Source organism: Platichthys flesus, chromosome 23 (assembly GCF_949316205.1).
Source record: "Platichthys flesus chromosome 23, fPlaFle2.1, whole genome shotgun sequence".
NCBI classification, from domain to species: Eukaryota; Metazoa; Chordata; class Actinopteri; order Pleuronectiformes; family Pleuronectidae; genus Platichthys; species Platichthys flesus.
This window is the reverse complement of record NC_084967.1, coordinates 6,794,231-6,806,294: the sequence shown is the minus strand read 5'-3', so window position 1 is coordinate 6,806,294 and position 12,064 is coordinate 6,794,231. Positions and strand designations below refer to the sequence as shown.

Sequence of the window (12,064 nt, the reverse complement as noted above, 5' to 3'; positions counted from 1 at the left end):
ATGCATAAGGGTTGACATAATTTAATTCCCCTCAAAATGGTTGCTGAAAATGAATTTTCACAAGCTGGTTCACTTCAGCACTTCAGCTATATTATTATTCATGTTGTATTAGGCCACACAATGGGGCCAGCTGCCATTGTTCACTCAAACAATACCTACTCTGAGTCTGACTCGTTGTCTCCGTTGACCGTCCCTGACTTCAAGTGCATGGCCAGCCCCCCGTTGGTCTCCCGGTAGATGCCCGCCGGCGGGGGTCCGACAGGGACCTGCGGCCGCGGGGCCACGGGCGGCTTGATGAGGGAGCTGTTTTCGTGGTTGCCAGGGTGCCCACCGTCGTTGGAGGCCAGCGAGGGCGGCCGTGAAGACGGGGTCATGATGTTGACGGAGGACGGAGGCGGGGAAGACGTTGTGTTGTTGTTGTTTGGGGGCGGGGAGGTGATGGTGGGGGAGTGGTAGTCGCTCAGCTTCTCCCTCAGGCGGTTCTTCATGTTCTTGTCGGTGAGCGGAGGAGGGTAGCTGATCTTGTTCTTTAAGATGCCTGAGTTTGGACAAACAGATCCACGGTTAAACAATTATCTTAATGAATGAATTTGATTGAAGTCAATTGACTTTTTCTCTCTTACCTTTTCTCTGCTCCGGTTGATGGTTGCTGTTGTGCTGGCTAGGTGGGGCTGTGTCTCTCGCATTACTGGTGGTCTGTCTGTCTCTCTCCTGGGGCGACTCCCTCTCTCTTTCTCCGGTGTGGTTGAGCTTATTTTCCGAGTGCAGCTCCACGTTCACCTTGGTCTCCACCCTCAGCCTCTCGGCCCCAGCTGGATCCTCGCTGTCGCTGGCTGTGGTGGGCTCTGTGGGCCAGTAGGGCTTTGTATGATTCGGCACTGAATCCACTGATGGGGGGGGAAAGATACATATTTGAAGCAGAAGAGAGCATACCTCCACCAAGGCCCAACATGCCAGACTCTTATATCAGTCCCCCAAACATTCCAGATATTTTTTTATATCAAGATCCTTGAATTATTTCCGGAAAAAACACGGAAACATAAAAAATGCCAAATCGTTGCTTATCTCATAAAGGAGGGTAGAATATTTAAGTAACAGTAAAGTCAGTGGTTAGAGTACTTCCCTAACCACTGACTGAGCTTCACCATTAGCCTCTTTTGGACCACACATACCTTTAGGCGTGCTGTGAACGGGCTGCCTCTCGTTGTTCCACTTCGGCTTGACGTCGATGTCGTCGTCCTCGCTGTCGGAGGAGTGCGAGGAGGCATAGGAGGAGCTGTGCTCGTCCACTGACAGCTCACTGTCTGAGTCCGAGTCTGGGGGGGAGGGGGGGGGGGGTTAGTCAGCTGAGAAACTTTGATCTGATACAAGCCCCTGAAAAACTACGGCAAACTCACCATCTCCCTTGGTACCGTTTCTATGAAACAGGGGTCCATCCAGATCTGTGCGTCCTTTAGCTGCTCCTGAGGAGCCGCTGGGCTTCTGACCCGTCTCCTCCCTTCACAGATACAGCAGCGAGGAAGGGAGAGGAGGACAGGGAGTGGAAGAAATGGGAGTGAAAAAGAAGAGGTTGAGATAAAACAGGATAAAGAGGGGGGAAGTACAGCGTCTCTGGAAATAAATTCAAGCCCCAACTTGAGGGTTGAGACAACTTTTACACAAACATCTGCCTCTGTTCTTGGCTTCAAATAAGAGGACAATAACAAATAAGAGGTGGTTTAGGTGTCCTTGCATCAGGTTAAAGTCATGATCATCAATGAAAAATTGTTTATTGAATCTTCCCTAATTTGGTCCATAATTTATTACAAATGATGAGGATTCAACTCCTCAGTCATCTCCTCCTGCTTATTCCAGGTTGGATTGAGATTTTGGCTGGAGGAAAAACATGATACCGGAGACTCTGGTTATCTGACGGTTGTTCTCCTGGAAGCAGCTGCAAACATGCCAACAGCCCCAGGGACGATGTGTGTGTGTGTATATATATATATATATATCTATATACATATGTGTGTGTGTGTGTGTATACCCTCCTTTCCTTAGCCTCTCCCCTTTTCCCTAACTCAGTCTCTGATAGACAGCACGCCACATTGCTCGCCCCCAGCATTTTTGCTCTCTTACTGACCCCAGTGTCAGTTCGCATTACCCAGATGACAGCTTTATGAGTCAAGGCGCACAGTCAGACCTCAACTTGATTCTGTAAAACTCTTTTAAATCACCAGGTACATGTAACACCACCCCACTGCAATGAAAACACGCCTGTGATAGTCTGAAACAGGGGAGATTAGCCTGTGATGAGGAGCCACTCGATCGTGGGAGGGCTATATCTCAACCTGTCAACGTTACCTGTGCTGTTGCTCAGGTGCTGATTAAGAAAGTCCAAAGAAAGGAATGAAGATTTATACATGCTAATAAAAATCTATGACACTCATTTGGTTTTTGACATTATTTACAACCTAAGTTTCTTTAAAAGATGCAATAAATAAAAAGTAAAAGAAGGACATGCTACAGCATGTTTTATAATAAATGATACATATTTACAGTTTAGAAGTGCCTGAGACTGATGCAGTTTAATATGTGTGTTGAAGAAAGGATATTGATGTATATGCAGTTTGTAATTTAGACTAAAACATTTGAATTCTTGTAAACTACACAGCTTGATCTGAAACATTAAAAAACATTCTTAGCCTAAATGTCTGCTGCTCCCCTCCTCCTAGTTACTACTGCCGTTTTTAAGTGTGCATAACATAAAATGTTCACTTCAACAACACTATGCATCGCATCAAAATAAACATGATCAAAGTTGAAATAAAACACACAAAACTCAACAATGTAACACAATGGATGAATAGTGTGAAAGTAGGTACGGGTATGTCTGTAGGGCGTTTTGCAACAAGGCCATGCACCATGCGCTGGCAAAGCTCGCCTCATCTTACATGCAAACCCGATAACATCTCCGTGCAGGTGCCATTATGTGGCAGCATTCATGTATGGAAGCAGAGATAACAAAAGTGTAGAGAAACTTAGCCGCTTGATTTATCCCCAGTTTTGAACAGAGCTTGGAATAAGGACAGGGTGACAGAGGGTGACTGTCAAGCATGTGGGCATAAACATGGAGCCTGAAATGTGTTAGTATGTGTGAGATATCTGATGCATCGACAGAAGCGTGGCAAGCACGACTAAGGAAAACCAGAGAGAGAAAGGGAAACAGGTCCAAAAATAAACATGCTTGGTTGCACACACACACACACGTGGTGCAGCAGTGTAGTAAAAGCAGCCATGCAGTCAGTGAGCGTTTTGTACCTGAGCGCGTAAGCCAGGTAGCTGCTGCGACTCTTAGCTGACCTGAGCGTACTGTCCAGGGACACGGTGGACTCTCCGATGCCCGAGCGGTACAACTGGCCGTCTTCTGTGAACGTGTTGTTGCAGTTGAGAGAACGCTGAAAATGGAGGAACGAGTTTGAGCACATTTAAAATAACAGTCCCAAACGAATGGCACACAGCGTTCTGTGATATGAACTGCAAGGGGAGGATACACCGTGTTTGTGTGTCTGATCACTCACTGTGAGCAAAGACGCCCTCGTGGTGCTGGACTCGTCGGGCACGCTCTTATTCCCCGTGAACACGTTCTTGAGGTTTTTCCTCACCTCTTTGTTGAAGACCACATAGAAGAAGAAGATGAAGACTCCCTGTGATAAAAAAAAGCATTTTTTAGATCGGCAGCGTGCGAATGGGGAGGGATACACCTCTGTGCATGTGTTTAAACGAATAGAGAATGAGAGCAGAATCTCTATTGAGAGGTCCAGCATCAACCCTGTGTTACCTGCAGACAGCTGAAGACGGCGAAAAGGTAGTGGAAAGTCATCACGTCGCTGTTGACTGCCATTAGGCCGAGCAGCCAGGTGGCGCTGATGAGCAGCAAGAGGAGGAAGGCCATCCGGAGCGCAGGGCTGAAGAGCGAATCACACACACACACACGATGAGATTCCTGAGACTTACGCTGCTGCTCTTTCCAAAATAAAGATGCCAATGTTAAATGAACATGCACGTGTTGTGTCCTATATGAGAGTGAAACATACATCGCTCCTGACTTCTCCATCGCTTTCTGCCTGCGACCACAGGAAGCCTTTGCAGCGAGGATAAAGATCACAATGTTCACCTGAAGAGGAAGGAGGAGATGAGGGAGAAAGTTTGTTTTATTACACTTTCTTTCAATACACACAGTTGTATCTATCTTTCGCTGTATATTTCATAGGTTATTCACATTGTTATACATTTCAAATCACATCTGTTTTCAAATTAATTCGAGACAATTGATGCTTTGAGAGTTTGCTCCGTGTTGAGCTGCGTGCAGACGACTTTAGATCATGTACATACCAGGACGACAACAAAGATGGGTCCTGCGAAGCTCCAGATGAGTGTGTCGTGGACAGACAGCCAACAGAAGTCTGGGTTCCCGTATCCCTGAGGGTCGAGACCTACCGCCAGACCTGACCACACACAAACAGACACAGTATTATTCTCCGAAATTATTTCAAAAACTTCCCTGACGTATGTGTTTGATAACACAAGGTGACAATTCCAGGATATGCCTGTTTGTTTTATTTCCTTATCGCTGTCATTTGCACTTTCTTCTCCCTTGGATCTCTGTGTATTTAGCGCTGCGTCTGTCTCGCACTGTTTCTCAATCCAAATTCCGATCAGGTGAAGCTCTGCTGGTCTCCAATCAAGCATGTCAGTACATCACAAAGCATTTGATCCGTTACAAGATGGGTTACAACAATAAAATATGTAGAAAGTGACAGGCTTGAAGAACGGTGACTAATTGGAGATATGGGCTGGTTAAAATAAATCCTAGAAATAAGAAAAAAATAAGAAAAAAAATAAAAAGACGCATAATACTTTTGTGCTATATTGTATGTTTCTAAAACAAGGCACGATACAATATGTCTGTCTCAGTCTTTGAAATTTCCTCCGTTTCTTGTTCATTCATTTTCCCACGAGGATTAAAGAGAGGAGACAAGTCCCAGCATGAATCTCCCTGACAACCTGCCATCTTCATTTGCTTTGTATCTGTGAGTGTGTCGGTGTGGGTGTGTGTGTCTGTGTTTGTGAGGGCCTCACCCGTGATGATGGCCGGTATGCCCCAGCCCATGGCATAGTAGAACCTCATGTGGCCGTGGTTGATGTTGCGCAGCTCGGTCAGCATGCGGTAGATATGCAACCCTTCCACGAACATCCAGGCAAAGGTGCACATGTAGAAGTAATGCAGGAGGATGGCGATCACCGTGCACACGAACTGCAGGGAGAGGAGACGCAGAGGAGGGGAGAAGAGACAGAGATCTGTAAGTATGTGTTTACATTTTGATGGAAGCCAGACTAAGAGCAATAAGAGAAGCTGCTTTATTTTGAACCACTCAGTGAGTTCATCCATTCAGGAACAGGTTGTGAGCTTCTTCAATGTGAGCATTTGCGGTTTTCCACTGTGTATCAAACAGTTATAAATACTGGGCTGTTTGGCAGTCATAACAAGCTATTTGATTTTATTTGTATGTCACCTAACTTATGATAATGTTTTTTTCGACCTTCCAGCACTTAAATAGACCTATTAACGAATCACGATGTCAAAAAAGGTATAAACAGATTAGTCGATGGGTAAAATAATACTTTCAGGCTTTCGGCATTATATCTCAATGTTTTTTATGCCAAACTTCACCAACTAATGTAATGAAGCAATGATTCAGAGAGAGAGAGAAAGACAGAGAGAGAGAAAGAAAGATGTAGACTACCTTGACAGGGTTATAAATCATTGTGCAGATGGCCCTGGGCACACACTGACAGCATTCCACAGTACTGACACACACACACACACACACACACACACACACAAGGATGTGCTTGCACATTGCACAGAAACACACTTACGAATTCAGATATGCAAAAAAAGCAAAGGAAAACCACAGATGAAAACCTCTTTCTCAAAGAACTCCCTGCAGACTTGGCTTCTACAATTCATACAGGTGCTGATAACGCAGCGTGTAACTCAGTCCCCCCATTCCCAGTCAAAACACTGTGAGTCAGAACATTTGTCCCAGAAACAAGACAAAACTCCCGCAGATTCCCTGGAACCTTTAAACATACATGCTCCTAATCTTTTATTCTGGTTTGGTGGTCGGACTCGGACAGAGATATTATGCTATGGATGGTAAAGAATAGGTCATCTCCTCTGTATTGGAAGAATCAGAATGCTGTCTAGATAGATTTACTTTTATGTCTCTTGTCCAAATATGATGAGAACTAGACATAAATAATTAAAAGTGTTAGCTTGTAGCCTCCACTGATGTATTGTCTATGATATAAGCTTATTCTTGACTTTTTTCCATTGTCATGGTCAGAGCCAAACATCTGGCTTACAGCTGGCGTTCAGCAGCTTTTACCCATGATGATGGTTCAGGATTGACAGTTGGATCTGATGATCCTGTGACGTCTTTGTGTAACGACTGTAAACATCTGGTTGAGCCAGACGACTCAGAGCTGACACATTGGTTTCAAAGGGAGATTGTGTAACTTGTGAAAGAAGAGATGAAAAATTTAATCAAATTAATAACGATCTGTCTGCTATTCTCCTACTTTCTATCTGTTGATTTTGTGACTCTTCTGGTTTATAAACTTTACTTTACTTTACAAAAAGAGAGTTGGTATTTATGTGTTTATAACGTTTAAAAAAACACCTTCACACTTCCTTACAATATAATAAAACTAATTAAAAACCTATACACATTTATCATAAAAACAAATAAAGTCAAAACAGTTTGCACAAAAGTGTAACATTAAATAAGTTAAATTTTAATAGCAAAGCTACGTTAATTGGTTTATAAGTAACATCAGCAGTTTGGCAACTTGAGATGGCGTTCACATGAAATTTCAGTTACTGGAACAAATGTTTCAGATTATTCCGACACCACGTGAAAGCATTGCTACTTTGCATGTGTCTTATTTTGAAGACTTGAACCTCAGGAGACACAGTAGCTAAGGAAAGCTAAAGACCTCATCAAGTGTGTCTGAATGACAACAACAATTAAGTTCCACAGGCGAACGTGGCATCCGTGTCACTATCAAATTCAAAAAGCCACTTTTCACATTTTTCAAATATTTTACTTTTACGACGTAAGAGCTTGTTTTTTACATCTCCCCCAAGAGCTATCAAGTATTTTGACCTTCCAAACCCCAGTGCACTCAAAATGAAGGAGCAGAAAAACCTGTCAATTAAGAGGTTAATGATGTTTTCTGTAGCAGACATGTGAGAGATTCATCCAGTGAAAACTAAGGAGTCGTTTTGGGAAACCTTTGCCGAGGTCTTCAACCCCGGGGCCTGTTTCTGGAGACAGGTACCAGTCACAGCACGTCTCCTCCGCTACTGGCCCACAGAGGTGTGTGTGTGTGTGTGTGTAGCTGTACAGGTGTGTCTAAAGGATCAAACACACTGTTTGATCCTTAACTGTATGTTGAGTGCGCATGTGTGTGTGCATTTTTCTGTGACCGACCTAACTCCAAAATAGATTATGAATGCAATAATCTACACTAATCAGCTCAGTAGACAGACATTTTTTAAAAACATTTTAAACTTAGACAGTAAAATAAACTGGTTATATCAGGTTTTGTTCAAAAAGTTTTTTGGCAACCAGTGGATTCCTAATTAATATAGTCTTTAGTAGATCGTCCAAACACATAATCTGTCATATAAAGACTGCCTCTCATGTAATCCTCGGCCCATTGAGCGTGGTAAACCCCTGTCAACAAGACGTTAGACGGCAGCCCGCAGGCCAAACAAATTATTTTTGGATGCCTGGCAGTTTAATACAGTAAACACAGAGACATCGTTTTCCCGCTTCATGTTCCACAAAAGTGCACCACAAGCACAGGAAAATGTACTAACTGGTGTGTGTCTGTATTTGTTTTGCAGTCTGTGTTGTTTCCATAAATCTTCCCTGGATGTCATCTTTTTTATCTTGTTTCTATATATCACTCAAGAAATCCAACCCAATCGAAGAAAATGTTAAAAAAACGTCCCCTCTCTCACAATATTAAAGAAAGTGAATAAAATGGCTGGATCTGCTCCCTGACCTGGATCCATACCAAAATGGAATGTGATCTTTCCTGACCCATTCTGCCTCTTTCCACCAAGTTTTGTGAAAATTCTTCCAGGTTAGTTTGTGTAACAAACAAACCAACACGGGTGAAAACACAACCTCCATGGCAGAGGTAAGCATATATCCCTGAGTCACCTGTAACACTTGAATGCACTGAAATTCAATACTGTAGCTGAGTGTGTTTAATAAACAGTTGAAAAAGCTTAAAGTAATGGAAGGATAACACCTGAAAACATCCACCTTCTGCCAATACAAGTGGTACAAGTGGAAACTCGATAAAACCACCGAGGCAGACAGTTCAATTCTCTGCAAACATCAGGGTAGCAATATCCACTCTGGTATAAATAATAGTGTTGAATAACACTCAATTTAAATCCCTTCAAAGAACAGGTTTGGAACATGCTTGGTGGTGCTGATGAATGCGAACATGAGTCCATCTGACGGGTTTGTGTCCAAGAAAAAAACACACTCACCGGATTGTCAGTCTGATTGATGCCAAACAGGAAGACAAGCTCAGAGAAGAAGAGCGCTGCCACCAGGTTCCGATGGATGGCGTGGAGATTGGAGCGGAGCCGGCGCAAGAGGCACAGCAAGATGAAGGTGAGGAGGAGCAGGGTGAGGGAGACGGTCACTGTGGTGTAGGTGACAATTTTCAGGGGGAGAACGTCACCGTGCTGCGGAGAGAGATTCAGACGTGGAGTCAGGAAATCCATACAAAGGAAACTTTTTATAAAGCGATGAAGCAGCAGAGACAAAGGTTTTCAGGACGCACCTCTCTCTTGGAGATATCCATCAGCACAGCAAAGCTGGTCAGGTGATTACACTGACAGCTAATGTGGCTGTTGTTTCTGTTCAGCACCTCACAGCCTTTAGAAGACCAGCCGCCTGTTCCTCCGATCCTAGACACCAACGCACACATGTGCACCAAAATCAGGAATGTAGAAAAGTACAACAGACTGCTTGGAGAATCAAAAAACATAGCTACATCCACTAACCCTGCAAAAGTTTATCTGTGAGATTCTGAAAGTCTCTAAAGTCCAACTTACGCAATGGAGTGGTCCCAAAAGACGCAGACAGGCTTGGTCCTCTCCTCGGTCTCCAGCAGGATGTACTCCAGGGTGATGGGGGGGTCCAAGGTGGGTGGGAGAGGCGTGCCCTCACTGTGGACTGTGGCGCTCACTATGGCCGTGTTGATCACTGGACGGTTTGGGAGCCTGGAAACACAATACAGTTTTTAAACACTGAGCTTCAGCAAGTTTTCACAACAGACCATAGACTCATAGCCTGTATATACAAATGGACGACGCCTCTCCATTTCCCTGGATAACATGCGCTCACCAATCATGAATTATACTGCCACCAGCCACCAGGGGTTGGTCAAGGTGCTTTTGCCTCCCTTTTGGGGAGCTACATACAGTCTATTCAGGAGGCCCAGAAGTTTGAAAACACTTTATTATCTTATCTTATCGTTTTGTTAATGTCCCATTCTTGTCTCAGTATCATATTTTTTGGTCCCCGACTCAATGTTTTCTCAGTATCACAGAGGCCTACGTGGGCAGTGATAAGGTGGCTCTTTCAAACACACTCAAAGTAAATATGATTTGTTTTAACATCAAAGAGGAAATGTGATGTGGGGTCTCTAGAACAGTTTACAGAACATTATGAATTATAGTGAGTATAGAGTTCAGACAGAGTGTGGGCTCTTTCTTTTGGCCTCTGTTTAGTATCACTCTTCATCTGTTTGACTGCTTTACACATTTAATCCCAGCAGAGTATGTGAGAAAGTGAGAGTAGAGTCTGACAAAAGCATGCACGTCGACATGGAACTGTGTGTAGGTCTGAACATTTTGACTTAAAGCCTGAAAGTACTTTATAGATCAAATTCAATCGTCTACCTCAGACTCCTGCGATCGGGGTCGTATCTTTCCGGGAGCAGCTCTCCCAGTGATTTGTACACTATCACCACGGCAACCGGCAGAGGGACGGCGGGCTCGAGGTGTCGGCGTCTCCTATCAGACACTGTGTGGTCCTCCTCCTGAGGGGGGTCCGTCGGAGTCGGAGGGGCCGGACTGGGTTCAGCTGAGTTAGATGGAAAGATAAAGTGATTGACTGAGAATGCTGTTTCAATCAAGTGTGTTTCTCTAGACTTATGAAACTAGTGTGGTTTTATTGTACCTCTGTGGTCCTGGGAGCCGAAGTGGAACTGGGAGAAGTGGACGGACGACCCGAGCTCTTTGGGATAGGTCTCCTTGATTTCCTGGAATCGAGGAAACGTCGCCCTTTCAGGATCCGACACATCGAGGTAGTCCACGGTTAGAACTAGAAAACAGGCAAAGAGGGAAAATTGTGAGCATGGTGCGACACCGTGAAACATGTTTGTCCCACAGCGAGTTTTCTAATCTTCCACTCACTCATGTTCTCCGTAACAATGGTGAAGGGTTTCAGGTAGGTTTTCCTGACGTTCTTAGCCAGCGTGTTGGCGTAGTCCTCAAAGTTGCGGAGCAGATGTGCCGTGCCGCCGTCGGTCTTCTGGATCTGCTCCCAGTGCTCTTTGGTTTCAGGATCCAGGATAGCACTGCCCGCTCGCACCAAATTCTGGATAAAAATATAAATATGTATAATGAGTGGGAAATTTGAAGAGCACGTCCTATTGTGTGTGTTGGAAAAGGGAGACTTGATCTGCTTTCATTCCCACTCCTCATCCTGAACGCCTGATCTTCCATGAACTGTAACTTTGGTGAGCGGTTACCGTCTCCGATAATAGCAGCTTAAATTACCAGAATCAGGCCCAGCAAGATTAAAAGAAATGCTGAACTGTAATCAGTTAAAAAGACCAGCAATTCATTCAAAAAAGTTTTTTCTCTCCAATATTCTTTCTGGACACTTTTAAGATTTCTAAACAGAGTTTGGTGTAATTGTTACAGAAGCAGCTCTTTTGGTTCAGGAAGCCGAGGATCAAGGGTAACATCCAATGTTCAGTTGTGTTTCAGTTTCTAAATGAAAATTTCTTATCGGTCAAACATGGCGCTAGACATAAATAAACCCCACTTATGGCTGCAGAGGGCGCTGCTGCTCAGTAAAAGCATTGCTTTAACTTATTTTCCAAGTGAAAATCTGTCCGATCCATTTTAAAAACTTTTTAAAAGTCATTAAATCTAAGTTTATTATTATATCCAGACACTTTTCTTTTCTACCTCATTGAACTCTGCGTCCCTCATGGCGGTGAGGTCGAATCCCGCCTGCTGGCTCTCGTACAGCAGCACAAGATCCAGCAGCTGGGCGGCCGTCTTCACGTCGTTGCCGTAGTAATGCGGGGTGTTGCTGGTGGCGCTGTTAAGCAAGCGCACAATGTTCTTGGATTGCTCGCCGTCCATCCTTGAGCTGTTGCGCCGAAGGTCGTCGCTCTGAAAGAAGGAAGGGAGGGAGGGTGGGGGTGAAAAGAGAACGAGAAGGAGCGCTGAGTGGGTGCAGTGAAACAGAACAGAAACTGGTCATTTCCAGGATTAGTGAGACTTTGAGAAAGTTCAAGACTAAAGTATTAGGTTCAGGTTCCAACACAATATGTGAAAAACCTCCAATAGACTGCTGATCAAATTACACTTGACTGAAGACAATGCTGAGAACAGATGAAGTCATATGTTAACCAACCAGCAGGTGTAAAACACTGATATTTACTTTTCTCTGTGCTCTTTCGTGCACCTCTGAATTAAACTTACAGAAAGACCAGAGTTGATTTTGCACTCACCAGCTTCTTCAGGTAGGAAAAGGTGACGGTAGTGCAGTTGAAGAGCTCGGGCGACAACCAGCCTTTCTCCTCACTACAGTGGCGGATGGCGGTGCCTGAAAATACAAAAAACAGAGAAAGAAAAATCAATTCATGCTCACACAGAGAACCATATACTTAAAAAACTACTTTA

The 12,064-nt window shown here is 44.1% G+C and overlaps 1 protein-coding gene across 1 annotated transcript in view; it reads right to left on the bottom strand.

Annotated features, from left to right (window-relative positions):
• The window catches only part of celsr1a (cadherin EGF LAG seven-pass G-type receptor 1a), an 82,964-nt gene that overhangs the window by 2,088 nt on the left and 68,812 nt on the right, over window positions 1-12,064 (bottom strand). The window contains exons 18-35 of the mRNA XM_062382991.1: window positions 11,893-11,987; window positions 11,342-11,551; window positions 10,559-10,742; window positions 10,323-10,466; window positions 10,043-10,226; window positions 9,194-9,361; window positions 8,920-9,046; window positions 8,621-8,821; window positions 5,122-5,296; window positions 4,375-4,487; window positions 4,077-4,156; window positions 3,821-3,947; window positions 3,561-3,686; window positions 3,301-3,437; window positions 1,398-1,498; window positions 1,173-1,316; window positions 624-887; window positions 160-538 (exon numbers count right to left, since the gene is read on the bottom strand). Of these exons, the coding sequence (XP_062238975.1) occupies window positions 160-538; window positions 624-887; window positions 1,173-1,316; window positions 1,398-1,498; window positions 3,301-3,437; window positions 3,561-3,686; window positions 3,821-3,947; window positions 4,077-4,156; window positions 4,375-4,487; window positions 5,122-5,296; window positions 8,621-8,821; window positions 8,920-9,046; window positions 9,194-9,361; window positions 10,043-10,226; window positions 10,323-10,466; window positions 10,559-10,742; window positions 11,342-11,551; window positions 11,893-11,987 (2,959 nt within the window). The remainder of the gene's footprint in view (window positions 1-159; window positions 539-623; window positions 888-1,172; window positions 1,317-1,397; window positions 1,499-3,300; window positions 3,438-3,560; window positions 3,687-3,820; window positions 3,948-4,076; window positions 4,157-4,374; window positions 4,488-5,121; window positions 5,297-8,620; window positions 8,822-8,919; window positions 9,047-9,193; window positions 9,362-10,042; window positions 10,227-10,322; window positions 10,467-10,558; window positions 10,743-11,341; window positions 11,552-11,892; window positions 11,988-12,064) is intronic.